General features: G+C 37.0%; 1 protein-coding gene across 8 annotated transcripts in view; it reads left to right on the top strand.

Moving 5' to 3' along the window:
- The window catches only part of GRIK2 (glutamate ionotropic receptor kainate type subunit 2), a 733,346-nt gene that overhangs the window by 353,863 nt on the left and 353,070 nt on the right, over positions 1 to 26,413 (top strand). For all 8 annotated transcript variants that reach the window (XM_070796035.1, XM_070796030.1, XM_070796031.1 and 5 more), the window contains one exon: positions 2,262 to 2,435. In XM_070796035.1, coding sequence (XP_070652136.1) covers positions 2,262 to 2,435 — 174 coding nt within the window. The remainder of the gene's footprint in view (positions 1 to 2,261; positions 2,436 to 26,413) is intronic.

Genomic DNA, 26,413 nt, shown 5'->3' with positions numbered 1-26,413 from the left:
CCATTCTTTAATGGCAGCTCAGATCCCATCTGCTCTATGAAGCTGTTCCTGACTATAAAAATTGATTGAAAATCATTTGTCTTGCTTCTGACTGCTTGCACTTGTGCTCTTTTGTCCCTTAGCATATATTGCATTGCTATGTGTGTGTCTATATATATAGCCATACATATAGCCGTATATATAGCCAAAGAGAGAGAGACTCTCCTTGGCTAGACTGCAAACTTTGAATATTAAAAACCTGAAAGTTCCTTATTTTTTTCACAGCACACAGCAGAACTCAGGCTAGTGTCAGCTTCTCTTCAGTGAATTTAGTTCCTATATCTAGTCTAGGGCTTCCTTTGTGGCTCAGCTGGTAAAGAATCCACCCGCAATGTGGAAGACCAGGGTTGGGAAAATCCCCTGGAGAAGGGAAAGGCTACCAACTGCAGTATTCTGGCCTGAAGACTTCTGTGGACTGTATAGTCTATGGGATTGCAAAGAGTCAGATACAACTGAGCAACTTTCACTTCACTTAACTTCATCTAGTCTGTACAGTTGTCTGGATCTAAGGCAAGCTATGCCCAGCCCAGGCCTGATGGCATTGATCTTGCCCTGCCTAATTCTCAGTGGTTCTCATTATTGATATTGTTGTCCTCAATATCTAAGGATGACTAATGCTAACTCAAAGAGGGCAGAAGTCCCACATCTTGAATGTTCTCCCAGTACATCTGACTGCCCTGACAGCTTTAACCTTCTATCTCCTGGGGAACCCAAAGGGCAGATCCAGAGCATTCACTGTATAGAGAGTGGAAAGGACAACCACAATCTAAAGGGTTATTTGTAGGGCAGTTGCTGAGTAGAGTGGAACTATCAGAGTTCTCTAACCGATAAGCCCAGTTTTGGTGACTTTTTTCCCTCAGCTTTGATATAATAAGCTAGAAGCCATATATCATAACTTATTTCTTAAAAATAAAAGGCAAGGCAAATAACACAAAAATGACAATCATCAAAGAAGCAAGTTATGGAAATACACTTATAGTCAGTTCAGTTCAGTTAAGTCGCTCAGTCGTGTCCGACTCTTTGCAACCCCATGAACTGCAGCACACCAAGCCTCACTGTCCATCACAAACTCCCAGAGTCCACCCAAACCCATGTCCATTGAGTCGGTGATGCCATCCAACTATCTCATCCTCTGTTGTCCCTTTCTCCTCCTGCCCTCAATCTTTCCCAGCAGCAGGGTCTTTTCAAATGCATCAGGTGGCCAAAGTATTGGAGTTTCAGATTCAAAATCAGCCCTACCAATGAACACCCAGGACTGATCTCCTTTAGGATGGACTGGTTCGATCTCCTTGCAGTCCAAGGGATTCTCAAGAGTCTTCTCCAACACCACAGTTCAAAAGCCTCAATTCTTCGGCATTCAGCTTTCTTTATAGTCCAACTCACACATCTATACATGACCACGGGAAAACCATAGCCTTGACTAGACAGACCTTTGTTGACACAGTAATGTCTGCTTTTGAATATGCTATCTAGGTTGGTCATAACTTTCCTTCCAAGGAGTAAGCGTCTTTTAATTTCATGGCTGCAGTCACCATCTGCAGTGATTTTGGAGCCCAGAAAAATAAAGTCAGCCACTGTTTCCACTGTTTCCCCATCTATTTCCCATGAAGTGATGGGACCAGATGCCATGATCTTAGTTTTCTGAATGTTGAGCTTTAAGCCAACTTTTTCACTCTCCTCTTTCACTTTCATCAAGAGGCTCTTTAGTTCTTCTTCACTTTCTGCCATAAGGGTGTTGTCATCTGCATATTTGAGGTCATTGACATTTCTCCTGGCAATCTTGATTCCAGCTTGTGCTTCCTCCAGCCCAGAGTTTCTCATGATGTACTCTGCATACTTATAGTCAGTTAAATGCAAAACACAAATGCATAAAATTTAAGGGCAAGCTATCCCTAACATAGAGAAGAAAGCTTATGCAAACTTTACAGAAAGTTTGTAGAAAAGCCTATTGTTCCATTAATGGAATTGGAATAATATATATATATGTACATGTTTAAGTAGAGTGTGTGTATATATATATATATATATATATATATATATATGCACACTGACAAAACATGACAATAAGTGTATTTAAATCTTGGTGATTTGTGACATTAAACATCATTTGAAGCACTGTGGTGTTAACTATCCTAAGGGGAGCAAGAATATATGATTATTTCAATTATACTTGCCTATGAATATTTTCTCTTGATATTAACACAATGAAAATTTTCTTTTAGGACCTCTTTGCTCTTGATGTGGAACCCTATCGATACAGTGGTGTTAACATGACAGGGTTCAGAATATTAAATACAGAAAATACACAAGTCTCCTCCATCATTGAAAAGTGGTCCATGGAACGGTTGCAGGCACCTCCGAAACCCGATTCAGGTTTGCTGGATGGATTTATGACGGTATGAATACCCACTTTAAAGATAAGTTTGTGTAATTCAAAGTAATATTACATAAATTATGAATCCTCTGGATCCAAACTTTGGTTTAGTTATCAGTGTTAAAGGCATGCTATCAGAAGCACAGTTGCAAATAATTCTATTAACAAAAATTATCTAAATCTATTTTACATGGTAATTTAGACTTTTATCCATGTATCTCAAAAAGCATTACAACTACTGTTAAAATACTACAATGTAAGGGATTTCTCTAGTTAGTTAGTGCCATATATAGGATAAATTAGAGACTTGAAAAGAAGATATTAACCTGAAAGTTATCCTCTAATCTTAACTACCAATATACAGTTACTCTTCACCATGTTGATTTCTGATATCTGATGTCATATAAATGACAAAATTTTCCCCTGAACTTACTGTTTAAGTTTCCAGATTAACCAGTAATCACACTTGTTATTTTCAAGTCTTAGTTTTAAACCTAAAATCTACATTAATGCATAAACCATAAAAGGATACATTCTTACATAACTTTAGTTGCTTATACCAGTTCTCCCAATGAAAATCTAATGCAATATAGGTACATAATTTCAAATTTTCTTATAGCTATGTTAAAAAGCATACACAAAAGATGAATTTCAATATTATTAATTTATTTTATTTAACCCATTATACCAAAAAATGTCATTGTTTATACAGTCAATATAAAATTATGAGTGAGATATTTTACATTCTTTTTTTTAACTAAGTCTTTGAAAGTTGGTTTGTACTTGGCACTTTATGTGTTAGTTCTGACTAGTCACACTTCAGGTTCTCAATAGCCAAATGTAGCTACTGGCTATCTTATAGGACCAAGTAATTTTATACTGTACTATTTAACAAATTCTAAATGTCTGATAAATTCTCATTAATCTATTTTCTTTAGACAAAGTTACCGCTGTAATTTAGAAAATAGCTCAGTACTTTGGCAATATTTGTATTTCCTAGGTCATTAAAAAGTATCTTTCTAAATGGAAACTTTGTAAGCAGAAACATCCTCTATCCTGATGTGTGGAAAAGCCTTTTCTATTATAGTTGCAGTGTTCCCATTAATTGTTTCAATGGGGCTTCAAAGTATGTTTTTAATGTTGTAGCAAAATAAGGGAAAATTTGTTATTTCTTTTCCCTTTGAAGAAGATTTAGTAGTACAAACTGAGTTTCTTCACAGAGACTGTGAAAATAAATAAAATAAACTACTAGAATTTGAAAATGTCTTATATCCACATTAATTAAAAAAAAAAAAAAAACTTATGAGGAGAATTCTACTCCTTTGTATAAAAATAGATGATCGACTAGTTCTAGTATTTGGTTTTATCTTAAGTTATATTTGAGAGACTTTATTGGGAGGAAAATACATAACCTAAAAATGAAGGTATTTTTCCTCTGAAGTACATCCAGATTAAAAATAAAATACAACTAAGAATTAATTACAAATATTATAGTTTATCCCCAGTTTTAAGATGGTGAATCAAACTTTTGGCACCTAATAGACAATGTTACTTTTAAAAATTAAAATATATACTACCTTTTATATTATTTTAATCATGTATATATTTTTCCATATATGCTTTCTAACTCCTTTTACCTTTCTTTAATTTCAAGATGGATTTTGTTATTCATTATTCAAAATGTTGTTGAATGGTTTTAGGTAAAGTATATTAATAAGTATCATGACAGTCTTAACACTTTCATACTTTAAGACTTCCACTGATGTGTCCAAGAATTAGTGTCCTTTTTTATATATATCAGAATCACAAAAATTATCCAGCCTTACTTTTGTACTCTGTATTTCTGTGTGATTCCTGTATGGTGCTACATGTCATCCCCTGAAAATTCAAATAACTTAAGTAGACTATTGAAAGATAAATTCAAAGGAAGGTAAATTAATTTCTTGTCTAGAAAGGTAAGGGCTCTCAGAGAGAATTGATTTTCATAAAATGGATCAAAAAGACAAGAGTGTTAGGATGAATGCAGTTTGGGTTTTTTCTTTCTAGTCCATTCCTCAGTTCTGCCCTTCTTCTGTACTGACAAGTAATTTAGTGGGAATGGAAAAGTGATAGAACAAAAATGCACTGATGAGAAAATGATTAGCCTATTTATTGAAAATTCTGGGCATTGTATATAATCCATAGATATTGACATCTTCAGAAGAATTTTTAATGCCAACACTCTCTTCTTTGTTGTAGTCATGAAATAACTTTTCAAATAGATCTTAAATAAGAAAAAAAAAGAAAGTATAAGAGATAATTGCCTCTTTATTTATATATTTTTATTTGAGTTTCTGGAAAATATAAGTTTCATCAGAAGGCTTAAAGGAGAACATTTTTTAAATGAATGAAGATAAATTTCCCTATGTGAGCATTTTCTGGAAATTTTTTACCTAAAAATGTCTGCCAGCTATTTATGTTTTTATATTTATAAATAGAGCGTGGAACACAAAGTATTTTGGAAATAAACATAAAATTTGCTATCAAAATAAAGACCTTTTAAAATGGATGCAGACTGATGACTTTTTTTTTTTGCAATTTTCCTTTTGGAAAATTGACATTATCTTTAAAATATTTTCATTATATAGTATTGTATAATATAAAAGATTATATGTAAGATATTTTATTATATGAAGTTAATTAATTATAAATAGTGCAGGCTTATTAAAAAAAACAGTATGAGATCTGTATAAAAATGTTGGTATATTTATACCTTGTATGAGTATTCTCTTTCTTTTCCATTTAAGTTTATATTGTAAGCATTGTCCTAGTTATTAAAGGAAAAGAAATTAATAAGCTATTTGCTCTGTGAACAGAGTAAGGAAATTAAGAGGATTCTAGTTAGAAAAGGGAAGAATTATAGCCTAGCATTGTAAAGTTGGCAACATTCCCTTTAGTCAGTTCATGAGATCTCAGTGTTTATATATCCCTTGTTCTTTTTTTTCCCCCTATGGTCCCATTAAGAAATAGATTATCAGCAAAATCCCTAGAGTTGGAGCAAGACCTATTATTATCAGTATCATAGTCATTTGTCACTATGTAAGATCACAGTGCTTAGACTTTCACTTTCTTTATATGTGAGCTATAAAAAGGAACAATGAATGAGATTCATAAGAATTTTTCTGGTTGACTTAGCACCTTAACTGACCCCTGGGCTAAGTGTTTATCTGCTAAGTGACTTGAATACAAGACTATTTCTCCCATAGTTGTAGTTCCTTCTTCAATGGTCTGGGACATCTTGTTAAAGGTATTAATGTTAGTAGTAGCTCAGTAGAACTTTATCTTTATTTGGTATAAACCCAATCAGGAAACCAAGTCACATAGTACATCCAAGCCTGATCTCATCAGGAAGGAAGGAAGCCCAACCCTCTTCCTTCACACAGATAAGAGTTTTGTTTTTAACTCCCATCACCTTTCTTCCACTCTTCCCCATGCCCACAAACTGCCAGCCAGGTAGTGCTTTAAGGATCTTCCCTAAAGGACATGGCTACCAACTCCTTGGAGAATCCAATGGACAGAGGGGCCTGGCAGACTACAGTCCATGGAGTTGCAAAGAGTCAGACGCAGTTGAGCAACTAACACAGATATGAACCCACATCCTAAAACCCTTTCTCTACTGCTCACCCTTTATTAATTATTTTACATATCCATCCCCTTGGGAGTGGGAAAGTCCCCTTCAGTGAACATTATCACTGTCCTTTACCCCATAATCAAATGGCATTTCACCCCATCTTCTGACCAGATGTCTATTTTCCCAGGCACAATTACCATAGGGTGGGAATTCACTTTTTTGAACTCATCAGAGTTTGGCAATGGTTAATTCACCATTGATTTATTGAGTTTCCAGCAATCTTAGGTTAAGATAATAAAATCTAGTACAAACACCTCAAGGTAAATTTTAAATTCAGCTATATCCTGGAACTCCTTCCCAGTGCTCCCAATATGCCATGCATCTTTTTTTTGTTTCTTAATTAGAGGATAATTACTTTACAATACTGTGATGGTTTCTGCCATACATCAGCATGAATTGGCATTAGGTATACATATGTCCCCTCCCTTGTGAATACGCCATGAATCTTAATAATTAACAAACCTGTAATCCAGGTAGCTTACAAATACCATTCTTAATGTTGATATATAATACTACATGTGTTCCTTGACAAGGTTGCAACACATACATTATTATTGCAACACATATCAATAATGACTGTTGATTGGCTTTGTCATTCAAATTACTAGAGGGAGGTTATTGATTTTGGAAATTGAAACTCTAAGATATTTACTTTTTCATTTTCTTTCTCTTCTCTTCACATCCATCCAACAATCAAACACTGTCAAATTTATTGTATCAATATCTTTCTTAACTGTATTCTCTTTCCACCCCCGGAGCTATGCCTTGATTAAGGACCCGATGGTCTCTCCCTTAGCTGTTGGAGTCGTCTCCTCACTGAATTCCACTCCTAACATCTCTCCTACACTTACCTTTTTCCTAGTGTGATCTTACCAAAACATTACCTGTGACTCCTTGTCATTTGCTAGGTGAAATTTTAGCTCATTTGCCAAGCCTTCAAGGCCTTCAAGGATCTGGCTTCTGCTATTTGTCCAGCCTCATATTTGCCTACTCTCTGTTCTTCCATCTCACCATCTCACCCTGGCTGAATCAGCAGTGCTGATACACCTCCTTATTTTAGTACAGAATATCCTCATCATCTGAACCACTTACCCCTGCTTGAATGTCTGGTGTATTCCTCCTCAGGCTGTAATTTTCAGGACTTAGGTAGCATTTTCTATGAATTTACTCTGAGTCCTCTAGATATTTCAAGCATGTGCACCTTTATTTATGCATTTGATATACAACTTCATGTTAAAATTTAACTCTGGGACTTTCGTTTGTTTTCATGTCCCTTTCTCAATAGATTGTAGGCTATTTCAAGGCCAGAATTAGGTTTTGTCTGTCATTCTTGAAGGCCCTAGACTAAGTTCAGTAACCAATGCAAAGCAGGGGCTCATCATGAGGGATGACTGTGTGCCTGAATAAATGTGTGGGTTAATTTATTTTAATCATGCTGCATGTGTATTCTAATCATTTCCCCAAATGTGTTCTGGAGAGCTTTTTTTAATCTACCTACTAGTATTTTATTATCAAGATATACAATCACTTAGAAAATCCAATTAGGCTAGTCTCAATTATTTGCTAGAATAATACTTGAAAAGACAAAAAATTAGAAGTGCTTTTGATTAAATAGTGAAAATTTAGTGAGTTAGAGTAGTTCCCATTCTCTTTTACAAAAGAAGGGAGGATATTTAGAAGGGAGGTGAGTCTTTATGTATTTAAATTCCAGTGTCCTCCTAATTAAACATTATTTCTTTATAAAAACAGACCATGATCCATAAACTGTTATTTCTTTCATCATTTGATTTACTTAAAACATAATGTCCTGCATATACCTCCACAGCAGGGAGTTAGCTAATGAAATAAGGGGGCACAAGTGATCACTCTGTTACTGTACAAAGATTTACCTTTAGAAAAGTCAATGAAAATAGTACTGCAGAGAAATAAAGAATGAACGGCAAGCTGTCATTTGTTGCTAGAATTACAATCTGCCTTAGCTGCTGTCTGCTTGTCTTAATTAGCTGTAGCTACTTTATTTGATTCAGTTGAAATGAGAATAAATACAGGACTTTGCCAGACAATGGGTCAAACTAACTTGCCATTTTTTAATCAATAAAGACATTTTCAAAAGGGTGGTTTTATTTCATATGCCACTACAATATCAAAAGTATAAAAAGTAACACAATAGTGAATTAATTATCCTTTCTTTGATCAGCTTTATTCATGAGTATGTTGTACACAATACTCTGGATTTTATACCAGGACCTCAGGGTGGTAATGAAGTCAGTACTTCTGTTTCCTCAAAGAACTTAGGGAACTGACAAAATCAAAAGACTGTGGATGTCTTACTGATCGCATCTCGTATCTTTATCAGTACAAAAATCATATTCCAACTTTAATTTTTAATTTCAAACTGTATTTCTTTAGTTGTTCTAGTTCCTAAATTCTCTTTCAAGTTCTTGTTAAAATCCCTTGTTTTCCACACTATTTTGTGACAGCAAGGACAAATATATATATTTACCAGGGACTTTAGATAACTTCTTAGCATTTTGCTGAAAATGTGTAACATTTCACAAAGTTTATTTGCATAACTGATATTTTCACTCTGGTCTTTACCACAGAAGAAATGTTTTGTGGTCTGTATTGTAAATGAATATGGCAGAAAATATTTCCATAAGATGTTTCAGGGTATGTAATGAAGTCATAAGCACAACACATTTACATTTGTATATGACTGATTTAATGAATAATAAAAGGACATGAGTATGTGGCATGAATAAGAGAATGGTCTTGTATTTCTTCACTTTATATACCTATTAATCTTCCTTTATATACTAAGCTGCAAGTTGAATCTGAATATAAATAATTGAGATGACTTGGCAACCTCCATTTTCCATTAACATGGAAGATTCCATTTAATTGCCTTTGTTCACTGGCACATTAAATAATCAGCATTTATATACAGCTGATAGAGAGATGAAGTTTCCATTTTAAGTAACTGTTTTTTACATGAAAGATGGCAGTAATGCACTTCCTTCATAGTTGTGTTATTTTTTAGGTCAATTTTAAAACCTTCCACTTGGAAAAAGTAAGATTGAATCAAAAGACTTGCTATCCTGAAAATCAAAATTTATCTTCAAAGCATTGATCTGAGATCATGTACTACAAACTTGTAAAGGATTAATAGACTTCTGTTCACAGTTTTCCTCAGCTCTTTATTGTATATTTAATAGCTACATAGTTACTTATGTATGTAAATAATCACAGAGGGTATGAGGAAGTGTATTTAAACAAAAGTCTGTGTTGTTCAGAATGAGGGTCCCTCAAGTGATAGTCAATGACAAGAATACCTAGAGAAGATGATGGCCAATTTTCTGACAAGAGGGCAAAGTTCAACATTCCAGAGTCTGGAAATTGCAACATTCTGAGATTTATGACTTCACATTTGTACTGATCATCAGGATAGAATTGAAGCAATGAATGTAACCTTGAAATTAAGAAAAAAAAAAAAAACAAGAACTTCCAAGCAGATCTTAGAGGTAAGGAGTCATCCAATTTGGGAAAGCAAATACAGTGCCCACTACAAAGGGAATGTGAGTGCATGCTCAGCTGCTTAGCTGTGTCCAACTCTTTATGACCCTATAGACTGTAGTACACCAGGCTCCTCTGTCCATGGGATTCTTTAGGTAAGAATACTGGAGTGGGTAGCCATTCCTTTTTCCACAGGATCTTCCTGACCCAAAGACTTAACCCACATCTCCTGCATCTCCTGAATTGCAGGCAGGTTCTTTATCCACTGAGCCACCTGGGAAGCCAACAAAGGGAGGTTCATGACATTGTACAGGAGACAGGGATCAAGACCATCCCCATGGAAAAGAAATGCAAAAAAGCAAAATGGCTGTCTGGGGAGGCCTTACAAAGAGCTGTGAAAAGAAGAGAAGTGAAAAGCAAAGGAGAAAAGGAAAGATATAAGCATCTGAATGCAGAGTTCCAAAGAATAGCAAGAAGAAATAAGAAAGCCTTCCTCAGCGATCAATGCAAAGAAATAGAGGAAAACAACAGAATAGGAAAGACTAGAGATCTCTTCAAGAGAAATAGAGATACCAAGGGAACATTTCATGCAAAGATGGGCTCGATAAAGGACAAAAAAGGTATGGACCTAACAGAAACAGAAGATATCAAGAAGAGGTGGCAAGAATACACAGAAGAACTGTACAAAAAAGATCTTCAAGACCCAGATAATCATGATGGTGTGCTCACTGACCTAGAGCAAGACATCCTGGAATGTGAAGTCAAGTGGGCCTTAGAAAGCATCACTACGAACAAAGCTAGTGGAGGTGATGGAATTCCAGTTGAACTATTTCAAATCCTGAACGATGATGCTGTGAAAGTGCTGCACTCATATGCCAGCAAATTTGGAAAACTCAGCAGTGGCCACAGGACTGGAAAAGGTCAGTTTTCATTCCGATCCCAAAGAAAGGCAATGCCAAAGAATGCTCAAACTACCGCACAATTGCACTCATCTCACACGCTAGTAAAGTAATGCTCAAAATTCTCCAAGCCAGGCTTTAGCAATATGTGAACCATGAACTTCTTGATGTTCAAGCTGGTTTTAGAAAAGGCAGAGGAACCAGAGATCAAATTGCCAACATCAGCTGGATCATGGAAAAAGCAAGAGAGTTCCAGAAAAACATCTATTTCTGCATTATTGACTATGCCAAAGCCTTTGATTGTGTGGATCACAATAAACTGTGGGAAATTCTGAAAGAGATTGGAATACCAGACCAACTGACCTGCCCCTTGAGAAATCTGTATGCAGGTCAGGAAGCAACAGTTAGAACTGGACATGGAACAACAGACTGGTTCCAAATAGGAAAAGGAGTACGTCAAAGCTGTGTATTGTCACCCTGCTTATTTAACTTATATGCAGAGTACATCATGAGAAACGCTGGGCTGGAAGAAACACAAGCTGGAATCAAGATTGCTGGGAGAAATATCAATAACCTCAGATATGCAGATGATACCACCCTTATGGCAGAAAGTGAAGAGGAACTAAAAGCCTCTTGATGAAAGTGAAAGAGGAGAGTGAAAAAGTGGGCTTAAAGCTGAACATTCAGAAAACGAAGATCATGGCATCCGGTCCCATCACTTCATGGGAAATAGATGGGGAAACAGTGGAAACAGTGTCAGACTTTATTTTAGGGGGCTCCAAAATCACTGCAGATGGTGACTGAAGCCATGAAATTAAAAGATGCTTACTCCTTGGAAAGAAAGTTATGTCCAACCAAGATAGCATATTCAAAAGCAGAGACATTACTTTGCCAACAAAGGTTCGTCTAGTCAAGGCTATGGTTTTTCCTGTGGTCATGTATGGATGTGAGAGTTGGACTGGGAAGAAGGCTGAGTGCCGAAGAATTCATGCTTTTGAAGTGTGGTGTTGGAGAAGACTCTTGAGAGTCCCTTGGACTGCAAGGAGATCCAACCAGTCCATTCTGAAGGAGATCAGCCCTGGGATTTCTTTGGAAGGAATGATGCTAAAGCTGAAACTCCAGTACTTTGGCCACCTCATGCAAAGGTTGACTCATTGGAAAAGTCTCTGATGCTGGGAGGGATTGGGAGCAGGAGGAGAAGGGGACGACAGAGGATGAGATGGCTGGATGGCATCACTGGCTCGATGGACATTGAGTCTGAGTGAACTCCGGGAGTTGGTGATGGACAGGGAGGCCTGGTGTGCTGAGATTCATGGGGTCGCACAGAGTTGGACACGACTGAGCGACTGAACTGAACTGAAGAAAATAAGCAATTGCTTTTTTTTTTTTTTTTAAACTGGAGTTGGTCCTCATGTTAGAATAAGGCTAACAGCAAGTTTAACATATTGTTAAGTGTCCTGGATTAGAGAAATGGATTGGAAAACAGTGGAAGATAAAGCTGGAATAAAAGTTTTACATATCAATTAATCAATTATTTTAAATGTACACTATTTACCATATAGGAGTTCAGAATAAAATCAACATAAAATAGTAACTGAAATTATTAAAAACAGAAAGTAAGAGATGACATTGAGGGCCTATAAATAATAAGAAATATTACTCAGATACATATTCCTAATAAACTGCAGAAAAGTCCTGGGGAAGCAAGGGTAATTGTTATAAAAGACAGTATTTCTCTTCACTGGATCTGTTTCTAAAATGGAAAGACAGAGTGGATCTATTTATAAAATGTACAAAATATGTTTTCTGGCTATTTTGCTTTGAGAGTAAAATACTCGGCTACATTCTGTAATTGAGTATAGAGTACAGAATGAGAGGTAGGAGACTGGTCATAAGTACTATCAAAACTATGTTTTCCTGTATTATTCCATTTTTATTCATAATTTTAGGAATTTATTTTAGGCATTTTATTTTTCCTTTTCATAATTTTGGAATTTATTTCTAATAAATGTTAAATGTAATATTGATAAAAGATATCTTGGCCTTACTAAATCTTTACACAATAAAGATTTAAAAATAATAAATAGTAATATAAATTTTCATTTATTTAAGTGCTTATATTTATATGCCTTATATAAAAACAAACAATATAACATGTATATTAAGGATTTATATAAATTTCTATCTAGATGCTGTTGAATAGTAAGCTATATATTTTTATTTATTTACTAGAAAGAGTGATACTGGCTGAAATATTAATAGTATAATTAGCATTTATAATGTATTACCTGAAGATACTAAATATATATAAAATTTTGCTAGATTTTCATTATGAAATGTTAACTATAAACTATTTATTTATAAATACTTGACACATTAAACTATAACCATAACCTGCCATGCTCTTCAGTCCATCATATTCTCCAGTCAAGAATACTGGAGTGCATTCTCCAGGGGATCTTCCCAACCCAGGGATTGAACCCAGGTCACCTACATTGCAGGCAGATTCTTTACCAATGAGTAGGCAGTCTACTAAACGTAACTGTAAAACTATTCGTTTATAAACAACACATTTAACTATAAAATTCATTAATTTTGGACTCAATATGCTGTGCTTAGTCGCTCAGTCATGTCCAACTCTGGGACCCCATGGACTGTAGCCCGCCATGCTCCTCTGTCCATGGGGATTCTCCAAGCAAGTATACTGGGATCTTCCCAATCTGTGGATCGAACCCACATCTCCCGCATTGCAGGTGGATTCTTGAGCATCTGAACCAGCAGGGAAGCCTTTGGACTCAATACTTCTGCCAGATTTTAACTGATTTTCCTTCTTCACTACTGTGATTTGTAAGAAACAAATTTCAGCTTTTTGTGTCATGCTCAATTTTAGAGGATTTTATTTAAAAATTGAGATAGATGGAAAATATTGCAAAGAAATTGACAACCTTATATAATAAAATTTACATTGTATATAGTAAACAACTATTATAACTGATATTTTCCATATAAATATATACCATAGTAGATGTTGCCCTCTTTTTTGTTTTTAAATTACCCAGCTCTGTATCTTTGGAGAAGGCAATGGCAACCCACTCCAGTACTCTTGCCTGGAAAATACCATGGACGGAGGAGCCTGGGAGGCTACAGTCCATGGGTTCGTTACCAATGCAGAAATTCTCTTGCTTAATCCAAAAAAATTACCTGATTCTGTTAGTAGAAATAAGAGCATACACATATTAAAGTGTGAATATTAAGAACCGTAGGAAGTATAAGAGTCCTAGGAAATTTGATCCAAGCAATGACTTTGCATATAAACTTTGAATCTAGTTCCTGTTGCATGGTATCATTTGTATTGACAATCTCTGTTATAAAATAGCCTAATTGTGAAATCTATTTAGTGCTTACTACATCCTAGGGCTATTATTGCCTTGTAACAACATCATGGGGACAGTTGTAATCCTCATTTTACAGATGCATATACATAGAATATTAGATTATATACAAAGGAACATCCCAAGACTATAGTCAGAAGCATATAAAAGAATCCTTAAGCATCCAGAGGTAAAAGTTTTGTGTGTATGTGTGTGTGTGTGTGTGTGACTCAGTCATCTCTGAGTCTTTGTGACCCTGTAGACTGCACCGGTCAGACTCCTCTGTCCATGGAATTCGCCACGCAGGAATATTGAAGAGGGTTGCTGTTCCCTTCTTCAGGAGATCTTCCCAACTCAGGGATCGAACCCAGGTCTCCTGCACTGCAGGCAGATTCTTTACCATGTGAGCCACCAGAGAAGCCCAGAGCTAAAAGTTAGGCATGATTAAGTCAAAACCAGAAAAGAATGTTACATGTATTGTTTATTCTTAAACTTTAATATATAGTGCTACATACCACTTCGGGTTGAGATGATGTAGTTGGTCAACTAAATTCTTTCATTTCCTTCACAAATAGATTAAACCAAGAGAGAACAGAAGCCAACATCTGAATCCAATTTCTAACCCTATCTAATACTGTTATTTTAAGCAAGTTACTTAATTAACCTCTTTGAGCCTCACTTGTCAAATAGAAATAATAAATTTTAGTGTGTTGTCCTAAGGATCGAAGAGATAATGAATTAACATAGAAAAATATTGTAAACCTATCCAACTTTTTATAAGTATAAGCTGTATTATTGCCTCCTCTTAAAATCTTAATGCCTTACAAATATAAAACAAATTTTGAAACAGTGCTTATAGCTTAATTAATTCAATCATATTATTTCAGCATCTTTTGTTATCTCTTATATACAGCAGCACTGTAATAGATATGTGGTGTGTGTGTGTGTCTGTTGGATGGTTAATTGGCATGGAAACCTTGAGAAGCATTCACACAGAATCTTCTTAGTACTAGAATCTACTAGTCTTTTCAAAAAAAATGAGCCCAATTGTGAAAATTTAAAATGCTCTATTTGAATGATACATCTTTATTTAACATGTTTTAATATCTAGTTAGAAGTTTATGAAATTGTATGTGCCATTTATTTCCTATGTCAGGTCACTTCTTTTTTAGGTTGAGAAGATGGCTTGTCAAGCACAGAATTAAAGGATGGGTTTTTACTTGAGATTTTTATGCCAATTATAGAAGACTATGAAATCACTTCTGTTCTCATTTTAGGACAAAATTTTTGGAATCAGAATCATCTGTCTATTGATACCAAGGTCTGCTTATTAAATCTTCCTTTGTAAACTTCTGCTAACCATTTAGCATCTTTGAGCCTCAATTACCTTATCTATTTAAAGCAAACAGTAATGCCTACATCAGAGAATCACTATTAAAATTAAATATATAACTTTTCTACTGCTCAAAGACAGTGTCTAGTACATAGTAAGTCCTCCAAAAATGTTATTTGTTTACTTTAAGGCAAATACTATCTCTGCACTTTAACATAAGTGCTATTTCTATTCAGGGTAAAACTCACATTCTCAAAGTCTATTGATTCCCTGTTTGTACATATATAACAATTGAATTAGGATTCAACTGTGTAAATACTAGCAGCTTCCCTGGTCGGTCAATGGTAAAGAACCCACCTGCCAATGCAGGAGACGGGGATTTGATCCTGGGTTGGGAAGATCCCCTGGAGAAGGAAATGGCAACCCACTTCAGTATTCTTGCCTAGGAAATCCCTATGGGATCACAGAGAATTGGACAGGACTCAGTGGCTAAAACAACAAACAAAAAGTCTAAATACTACTTTGAAAAAAATCTAGGAGTAGGTAGCTGCTTACTTTGATGCTCTGGATGAGATGAATGAATGACATGTATCATCACCAGTTTTTCTACCAAATTATTGATGTTCATTTCATCTCACTGCTACCTAAGTACTTGTGTTTAAATTAGAAAGTTTTTTTTTTTAAAGTGTAGTCCATACAATTTTGTGATATAAAAGCCTAAGAAATGGTCAAAGATCTACTCTGAAGCACTAATTTCTAAGATATGCTTAGCCAACTCTTTAAATCAACATTAATAAATCAAAAGAATATTTCAGACAAAATGAAATGAGAGTTTTAGGATGAATATGCCTAAGGGATATTAGGAATTCTCTTGCTCTATTATGCAGAGAGGAAATATTATGTTGATCTTTCATTTGCCTTTCTAAAAGAATTCATAAATATTTTATTCATTAATCTTCAGATACCCTGTGACCAAATTGAACCAGAAGGGAAAAGTGAAATTATTGAACAGACACAGATGTTGAAATGATACCAAATTGATCCTTCATGAAAGTCCTGTATATTGTTACTCATTCATACATTCTCCAAATAGTTATTGCATACCTATATATGTGATTTGTGTTAATAAATCATGTGGATGATAAGAAAATGTCTATATTTAAATGTATTATATATTATATGATGTATGCACCTGAGGGATTATCAACTAAGTAAGAGAAGTAAAACATAGCCTTAAATAATAAAAAAAATGCTGACATATAATAAGGAATATTTTTCAGAAAACTGTGTGTTTGGAAGGGAGTTAATCTACCTTGTGTTAAGGATGTAATTAAAACTTCACATAAAATCACAGCTTCAGAAGGGTTACATACCCAAGTTAACAGGAAGAACTGTTCTCTTTCTTTGCAGTCCCCTCACTGGACGTTGTCAAAACACCACCATCTTGTGATGAACTCAGGAAACTGAGAGACTTGATCAGGCCGATCAATCCAATTGATGGAGCCATAGGCTCCACTGTGGGATGCCCCACTCACATGGGCCCTGTTCAGGCTGGAGCATTCCATAGCTGCTCCCCGTTTGAGGCACTGCAGAAAGTAGTAGAGCAATCCTGGTGCTGCTGCTGTCTTTGGGGTCTTTGTATTTCTGCTGAAAATGAGGCTGGCAAATGATCATCTCTATTCCCTCATGAGTCTATCGCCTCATGTGTTAGGGGCTATTTTTGCCAATAATCTCTCCCCATCCTGTCTGGTCACTCACCTCTGGAACTGGGGCTCAAGTTCATTCTCAGCTTGGCCTGCCTTCCCACTTTCAGCTTTTCAGTTACTTAACTCTTTAATTTATGCAACAACTTGTACCCAAGAACCTGCCTATATTGCCAGGGTGGCTGAATTTATAGCCCCTGTCAATAGTCACCAGCCCTCCTTCAGTTCTCCCAGGCCTTGTCTGGACTGTGGCCTCTCTCAGCTGCGAGTGTTTCCTCTCATCTGACTGCACTAGGGTAGCCTCCATCTCAGAGGTATTCTAGATTGTGATCTTGATTGTTTTTCTCCTAGGAGTTTCTTTGACTCTTTTGCAAATGTTCCCACTTCCTTCCCAGCAACTTTCAAACCCTCAGTATTAAGGAATGGAGAAAAGAGTGGTCTCTGTAAAACCAAATGCACAGTTGCTATGGCTGCCACAGAGATGGTGCAGAGTGGGCTATCGTCTACTTCAATACCTTTCTTTTAAAAATTCACTCAATGGATCTACTCAGAAACAGAAAACCTATACCAAGAGAATTTGATGTTTCCATCATTCAACATAGAGCTAGATTAATAGTTATTATATCATTATTCCATCACGACAAATAGTGGACACACCTGCTGCATGGTTGTAAGAATCTGTAACAGTGGTGTCTTTGGGAAGTTTGGTGATGTTGAGAAGGGAGTTTTGAACGAGGTAGTGCTTGAGCTGGATCTTGAATGTGAATTTGAACACAAATAGCATTTTGATAAGATTAGATGAGAGCAGGAGAGCCACGTTAGAAGAAGAGAATGGGAAGTCATGAAATGTTTTAGAATGGGACTGTGCAATAAGAGTAATATTTACATTTACTATATATCCATTCTTTGTTAAACATTATGCTATTTGTGGTAATTGGAGAAGGCAATGGTACCCTACTCCAGAACTCTTGCCTGGAAAATCCCATGGATGGTGGAGCTTGGTAGGCTGCAGTCCATGGGGTTGCTAAGAGTTGGACATGACTGAGCGACTTCACTTTCACTTTTCACTTTCATGCATTGGAGAAGGAGATGGCAACCCACTCCAGTGTTCTTGCCTGGAGAGTCCCAGGGACAGGGGAGCCTGGTGGGCTGCTGTCTCTGGGGTCACACAGAGTCAGACACAACTGAAGCGACTTAGCAGCAGCAGCAGCAGCATACTTGCCTCACACTCTCTCTGATTCTTACCAAAGTCATGCAAGATAAGCATTGTTTTTCACTTTATAGATGATGGACCTGAGCTCAGATATGCTTAATATGTTGTCCAAGGACATTGAGCTCAGGTCTAGACCTTTCTAACTTGATAGCTTGTGCTCTTCCTGCTCCACCTTAAAAGGCTCATCTGGTGGCTCTGAGGGAGTGCATTAGACTTAACACAGTACTAGGCAGGAAGCTGTAATTCAAGTCAGCAGTAATAGTGACTAAAAAGTAGAGCAACGAGATTTCAAAGGAACAAGTGAATGAGGATGCCTTTTTGAGGTCAGTAAGAACAAAGAGACAAAAAATGCTTTTCAGCTTTTCAACTTAGGTGACTGGGAGAACAATAGAGTTTTTAACAAAAATGGGGCCATCTGTAGGGGAAGTTGGCTTCGAAAGGGGATGGCGTTGTCTACAGACCTATAGAATTTAAGATAATGGGAGGAGGACCTGGTGGAAAGTTAGAAACCACAATATTGTTTCCTATTGAGGTAATGCCTCAGTTTCTTTCTCAGAAATAGAGGGAAACATCCTAGTTCTATGGGTAGATGTTTGCAATCCTAAAGATATGATCTAGCCAAAATTTTTGGCCATCTAGACTAAGCAGCCCTGGAGGTGAGAAAATTTAAGTCATATCGAATATCAGTAAAGAATTACTGCATCTTTTAGTGCTTTTGTTTCTCAGTAGTTCTGCCAGAATAGCCTGAGGCTCTACAGCGAATACATCTCAGGTTCTGGCAATGTGCCTTGGGAAAAAAGATGTTAATTTGAATTCTGGTCCTGGTTTTCAAGGAAAATATTACTCCTGCTAAATGTTGCCTTTAAAAATCAACTTTTCAGACTCTATTCTCAGCCTTTAAATATTTATTCCTCTCTCTAAATCCTTTACTTTATCAAAGGGAAAAGGGAAATGAATAAGTGATAAATTAAAGACTGTGAAATGCTTTTCAAATATGAACTTCTCTAGCCCCTAAGGCAGGTGCACATGAATTTAACTGACAAAAAGTCATGCCCAGTTTTCCAGGTCTGAGAGCCTGCTAGACTAAAATTTAAGTAAATTTGAACAATCAAAATCACAATAAGATAAATACAAGTGTTACTCACTTTTAATGTTGTTCACTTTTAAAAGTATTAATGAATATTTTGAATATTAAACATTATTTAATTTTTATCAAATAGATTATGCATGCTGTAAAGAATGTATAAACTTAAAAAATATATACGGAAGAAAATTGAAATATCCTGATCATTAACACACCAAGCAAAGAGAATGACAACCAACATTTTTGGGGTGGGAAACTCTTTTAACTTACCTTCCCTTAACTGATTCAGGGGAGTAACCAAAGATTTCTATATATCTATTGGCTAAAATGAACTGATGTTCATAGCATCCTAGAAACTAATTCTGCTTCTGTGTTTTCCTCCCACAGTTGGGTATTCATAAAAAGGTCATTAGTGTTTCTTCCAAAGCCAATTTATGCTTGCCATACTTATTAATGACATAATTCAATTAAATATTATCTAAAATAATAAAACACAAGGGCATTTTCAATTAAAAGAAACCAAAACTGGAAATCATGAATAATCCATTATATTTGGGGTTCATGCAAATCAGAAGAGGGGTTCCAGTCAAGAAAATGACCTCAACTCTACCTTGATATATTACGGATAAATGTATAATTAGGTGTTTTACATAAAAATGAATTTTAAATTATATATTTAAGTATATATTTAATCAAGCATCTTAATTAACTGGCCAAATATTAGCTTTGCTTACTTTGGAAAAGAGGCCATCGCTGTACTTATTTCTTAATTTTCCTGTGAAGTTGTACATACTTTATTAGAAATAAGATCATATGGTATATGTTTGCATGATATTTTCTTAGAGTTGAACTAGTATTTATTTAAAATCTGCTATGTGTCAGGCACTGTTACTGACATATAAATATGGTGATAAACTAGATAAAGACGGAGTTTACCTTCTATTTGGCAAAGTAGAGACTACATAAAAGAAAACAAGCTAGGGTACGGGGGCAGGGAGTGATGAGAGCTGTGGAGAGTTCTTTAGCTAGGGTGTTGGAAGGAGATGATGTGTGGGGTAGGCCTAAATAATGAGAAATAGGGAACCATGCAGATATTTCTGAGAAGCAGATCCTAGGCAGAAGGAAAACTAAGTGCAAACTCCTTGAGATGGAAACAGTAAGTTGTATTTGAGGAAAAGAAAGGTGACATTTCAGTAAGCTGGATGATTTCAAGTAACAGGGAAAATGATAGAAGATTTGGAGAAGTGGTCATGACACATAACAGGTCACTGAAGGACATGAGAGTTTGGATTTTGATCTAATTGCAGTGGAAGCCCTGGAAGACTTCAACGAAGGGAAGGTGGTGATATGATTCAGGCACTGAGATGATGCCTGTGGCGTGTGTGTGACACTGAAGTAGGAGGAGTTAGACATCTGTGTTAGTATTGCTGATGAAAGATGCTGATGACTTGGGCTCAGGTTTGAGCTGTAGAGATAAAATGATAGAATTTGAGTTAAAATCTGGAGTGATGTCAACAGGACTCATTCATGGGGAAATGAGGGGAAGCAGCAAAGGTAAGGAGGAAGTAGCAGCTGCTCTGTGTCCTACTAAGACCCATATCCCTCTGACTTTATGGTTCAGGGTACCCATAAGACTTGTAGCTGCCAGTACCTGCTTCTTGGTGTCTAAGGACTTTTTCAAGAAGGAATCTCTACTCTTGTGTCTAGCAGTCTAATACTGGGCAGTTACTCCCTTTCCCCATGGCCCAAATAAACTCTTAACCAGTGAGAATGAATGTATAAATATCCCAGCTTCTTCAGTCTTGGAACAAGATAATTCTGAGACAAATCCTTTTTATAATTTCTCAAAATGTCCCTGTGAGATCGAACTCCATTTACATATATGGTAGCTGACTTACTTGCCATTTATTAGTTGCTTTCTCTTCCCTATCATATATCATATATCATATATCATATATCATATATCATTCTTCCCTTTCTTACTGGTAGTGCCTGCAACTCCCAGGTAAGCCACTTGTACTGAATCTTTATCCCTGAGTCTGCTTCTGTGGGAACCCAAACTGAGACAGCAAACTCTTAAGTTTTGAAAGTCGGAGGGAGTTGATGGAAATGGAGCCATATATGGAAAATAGAGGGCTTCCTTCCTTCCCTAAGCTACCAGGGAAGCCCTCTATTTTCCATATATGGCTCCATTTCCATCAACTCCCTCCGACTTTCAAAACCTAGAGTTCCTCTGTCTCAGTTTGCCTGGGAAATCCCTTGGACGGAGGAGCCTGGTAGGCTACAGTCCATGGGGTCAAGAAGAGTCGGACACGACTGAGCGACTTCACTTTCACTTTTCACTTTCCTGCACTGGAGAAGGAGATGGCAACGCACTCCAGTATTCTTGCCTGGAGAATCCCAAGGATGGGAGCTTGGTGGGCTGCCATCTTTGGGGTCGCACAGAGTTGGACACGACTGATGTGACTTAGCAGCAGCTGGTGGCTTAGATGGTAATGAACCTGCCTGCAGTGCAGGAGACCTGGATTTGACCCCATGGTCAGGAAGGCCCCCTAGAGAAGGAAATGGCTACTCACTTCAGTAGTCCTGCCTAGAGAATTCCATGGACAAAGGAGCCTGGTGGGCTACATTCCATGGGATCGCAAAGAGTCAGACATGACTGAGCAACTAATACTTTCACTTTTCACTTTCATGGAAAATAGAGAATATTTAAAAGCTGATTTGAGGGTGAAATAATCAGAATACCCTTTTGATGCATTGTTTGAATTATTTTAGATAGTCAAGTGATATTTTGTTTTGTTCAGCATTGTATTCGTTGTGCCTTAAGAGTGTCAAACACATAAAAGACACTCAATATTTATGTAATGAAGGAAAGGATTATTTGGGGGAATAAATAATTTGGGGATGGCAGATGTATTATGAGGGTAAAACTTAGGTGAAAAGTCAGAATTGGAGTACAGATTTGTGAGTCAACAGGACATGAAGTGAAGTGAAGTCGCTCAGTCATGTCCGACTCTTTGTGACCCCATGGACTATAGCCTACTGGGCTCCTCTGTCCATGGGATTTTCCAGGCAAGAATATTGGAGTGGGTTACCATTTCCTTCTCCAGGGGAACTTCCCGACCCATGGCTCAAACTCAGGTCTCCCGCATTTGTAGGTAGACACTTTACCGTCTGAGCCACAGGACATAAATAATATTTAAAGCCAAGAGGCTGGATAAGATCATCTAGGAAGATGGTGTAGACAGAAAAGTATCAAAGACTGATCTGAAAAGTAAGGAACCAGTAAAAGTGATTCAAGAGAGATGTATAGGAAGGTAGAAGGAAAACAGAGAAGAATTTGATTTCTTGGAAGCCTAGAGAAGAAAGCATTTTGAGAATGACAATGGTCAATTGTGTCATATGATGCTCCTGACACTGTTCAAGTATGATGAGTTTAGAGTTGTTCATTAGGTGCAATGCATATGTACTCACCTTTACAAATGGGTGTTGACTTAACTGATCACTAGTTGCTGGGAATTTTTCTTATTTTTTGCGTTAAAAATTCTTTGCTATTATGTTTTTATCTTAAACTTTTTATTTATTTTTTTAGGCTGTGCTGAGTCTTCTTTGCAGGCTTTTAAAGCAGGCTGTGCAGGCTTTGTTGCTCTGCAGAATGTAGGGTCTTCCCAGGGATTGAACCCATGACTCCTACATTGGCAAGGATGTCAATTGGCAAGGAGAATGTCTCCTACATTCTCCACCACTGAGCCTTTAAGGAAGCCCAATTTATCTATTTTTTTTAATTGGAAGATAATTGCTTTACAACGTTGTCTTGGTTTCTGCCATATGACAACATGAATCAGGCATATCTATATATATCTTCCCTCTCTCTTGAACCTCCATGTCTATCTCTTTTCATAATAGAATAGTGTTACTTGAGTTGTTGTTCAGTCACTAAGTCATGTCTGAATCTTTGTGATCCCATGAACTGCAGCATGCCAGACTTCCCTGTTCTTCACTGTCTCCTGGAGTTTGCTCAAACTCATGTCCATTGAGTCGGTGATGTTATACAACCATCTCATCCTCTGTTGCCCCCTTCTCCTCCTGCCCCCAAACTTCTCACAGCATCAAGTTCTTTTCCTGTGAGTCAGCTCTTCACAGCAGGTGGCCAAAGTATTGGAGCTTTAGCATCAAAACTTCCAATGAATATTCAGGGATGATTTCCTTTAGGATTGACTGGTTTGATCTCCTTGATCAAGGGACTTGTCCCTTGTCCAAGGGACTCTCAAGAGTTTCCTCCAGCACCACAGTTCAAAAACATCAATCCTTCAACACTCAGCTTTCTTTAGGGTTCAACTGTCACATCCATACATGACTATGGAAAACCCATAGCTTTGACTATGGGGCTTTTGTCAGCAAAGTGAGGTCTCTGCTTTCAATAAGCTGTCTAGGTTTGTCATAGCTTTTCTTCCAAGGAGCAAGCACCTTTTAATTTCATGGCTGCAGTTACCATCCGCAGTGATTTTGGAACCCAAGAAAATAAAAGCTGTTACTATTTCTACTTTTTCTCCATTTATTTACCATTAAAGTGATGGGACTGCATACCATGATCCGAATGTTGAGTTTTAAGTCAGCTTTTTCATTCTCCTCTTTCACCCTCATCAAGGGGTTCTTTAGTTCCTCCTCCCTTTCTGCCATTATCATCTGCATATCTGATGTTGCTGATATTTCTCCCTGCAATCTTTATTCCAGATTGTGATTCATTCAGCCCAGCATTTTGAATGATGTACTAACTCTGCATACTCTTGGAGGGCACAAACAAAACCTTGTATGCAACAGGACCCAGGGTAAAAGGGCAGTGACCCCACAGGAGACTGAGCCAGACCTTCCTGTGAGTGTCTGAGAGTCTCCTGCGGAGGCCTGTATCAGCAGTGTCCTGCCATGGGGACAAGAGAACTGTCAGCAGCAGTCCTAGGAGGCGTGTGTTGGCGTAAGTCCTCTAGAGGTCTTCAGTAGCCTTACCATAGAGCCTGTAGACTCCAGAACTGGGTCACCTCAAGCCAGACAACTAACAGGGAGGGAGCAAATCCCCACCCATCAGCAGGGTACTTTATTAACCATTTAATGAGCATGGCTCTGCCCACCAGAGCAAGACCCAGTTTTCCGCACAACCAGTTCCTCCCATTAGGAAGCTTACAAAAGCCTCTTATCCTCATCCATTAGAGGGCAGACAGAAGAAGCAAGAATTACAATCTTACAACCAGAGTGAAAACCACAATCACAGAAAGCTAACCAAAATGATCACATGGATCACAGCCCTGTTTAATTCAATGAGGCTATGAACCATTCTGTGCAGGGCCTTCCAAAATGGATGAGTTATGGTGGAGAGTTCTGACAAAACACGGTCCACTGGAGAAGGAAATAGTAAACTGCTCCAATATTCTTGCCTTGAGATCCCCATGAACCATTACTTTAGAAGGAACAGAAAAATCTTTATAGACTGTGCATATGTTTCAAGTGGTGACAAAGGAAACATAAAATTTGGTAAAATGTATCAAATTGTATGTAAAATAGAACTAGTGACAGTTAATATAAGAATTTGCTGTTTTAATATGCTACCAGTGTAAGACAGCAATCATTTATAATTGCCAACAAATGACAAAGTTAAATGCAGTAAAAAATATCTTGCATATCAACTAGTTTTACCATCTACTTTGATGTTCTTTAAATATTAAATATTGAATATGCAGTTCTTTAAACTGCATTGTTTCTGTTTCTTTAATGAGCTATTTAAAATAAATTTGTTAAGAAGTACAATAATAGAAAAAGATATCAACAGGGTTAGGGAATATATAAGGAGATATGCAGAATTCTAATATTCTTGCTGGTGTTTTATTCAATATTTTGCCTTTATCAGGATGTACCCACAGGAACACAGCTGGACAGAATGTCTTTCTATGATCTTTAGTGGCTCTGTAGTACCCCATAAATGACTCAGCTACAAATCAGTGAATGTGCTTCAGGCTTTGATTTTTATTTTTAGTTCAAAGATGAACACCATGAGGATACCACCCAGAGTGAGTTATCATGTTTTGTTTCAGATCTCCTATAGTAGAACCTGAATGTCTTGTTTTTGTTCTACTGAATATCTCCTATGCATGATAGTTATAAATTAATAAATCATTTTTAATATATTAAAGACTGTTAACCAGAATGTAACATTAAAGTAGGTATCCCCACCCTCTAAAAAATATAATACCACTCCAAGACTTGTCTGTTAGTATATTTATTATTCAAAAATTTTGTTTTCTCATATTGTTATATATTTGCAAACATGTACCTATATTACACAAAAAATTAGTTTTTAATTTTATAATTAAAAATATATCCAATATGGTTTCTGTTTTGGTCCTCTATGAAACAAGATGATTAGATGATTATTGGCAGATATGTGAGTAAAGGATAAAAAGGAAGGAAGTCTTCAGATTGAGTCTTCAGATTGAGATGCAGGTCTGAAACTATGAAAGGAGAGAAGGGAGTTAGAATTGGATCGGAAGAAGCTCACACTGCAATGCACAGTCTCTTAGCCATCCTGAAGGGGATTTCTTTAGTCCGAATTTCCCTCTAGAAGAACATCATGCAGGAATGGTGTGGGTCTATGAAGCCTGCCAAGCTCAGTCTTTGGCCGTGAGCAGTCCAGCAGAAATATGTTCTGGTGAACAAAGTGTTGCATAAGAAGGTGCAGAACCTGAAGGCTGTTAATCAGCTATCCTCCCTATAGCATTTTGTCTTGAAGGGAGATTTGAGCAGGGCATCTCCACTGCCTTACACATACAGATATTGGCCTTTTAGTGGAGTTATTCCCAAAGGGATAGGTTTTCTTCCTTGGTTTCTTTGCTTTGTAATGTCCACCCATAACTCTATGAGCTGGGAGTGTGATTGGGCTTCCCAGGTGCCTCAGTGGTAAAACATCTGCCTACCAATGCAGGTGACTCAGTTTCGATCCCTGGGTCAAGGAGATCCCTTGGAGTGGGAATGGAAACTTACTCTAGTATTCTTGCCTGGAGAATCCCATGGACAGAGAAACCTGGTGGGATACAGTCCATAGGGTCACAAAGAGTCAGACATGACTGAGCGACTGAGGATGCATGCATGCATGCACATACATGTTATCAGGTGAGAGACCGAGGATGAACTGTGTAGCTCCATCATAGTCTTAGATTAAAAGCAGC

This window comes from Bos indicus, chromosome 9 (assembly GCF_029378745.1).
Source record: "Bos indicus isolate NIAB-ARS_2022 breed Sahiwal x Tharparkar chromosome 9, NIAB-ARS_B.indTharparkar_mat_pri_1.0, whole genome shotgun sequence".
Lineage (NCBI taxonomy): Eukaryota > Metazoa > Chordata > Mammalia > Artiodactyla > Bovidae > Bos > Bos indicus.
Note: the sequence above shows the minus strand (reverse complement) of the source record. Positions and strands in the feature narration are given on the sequence as shown.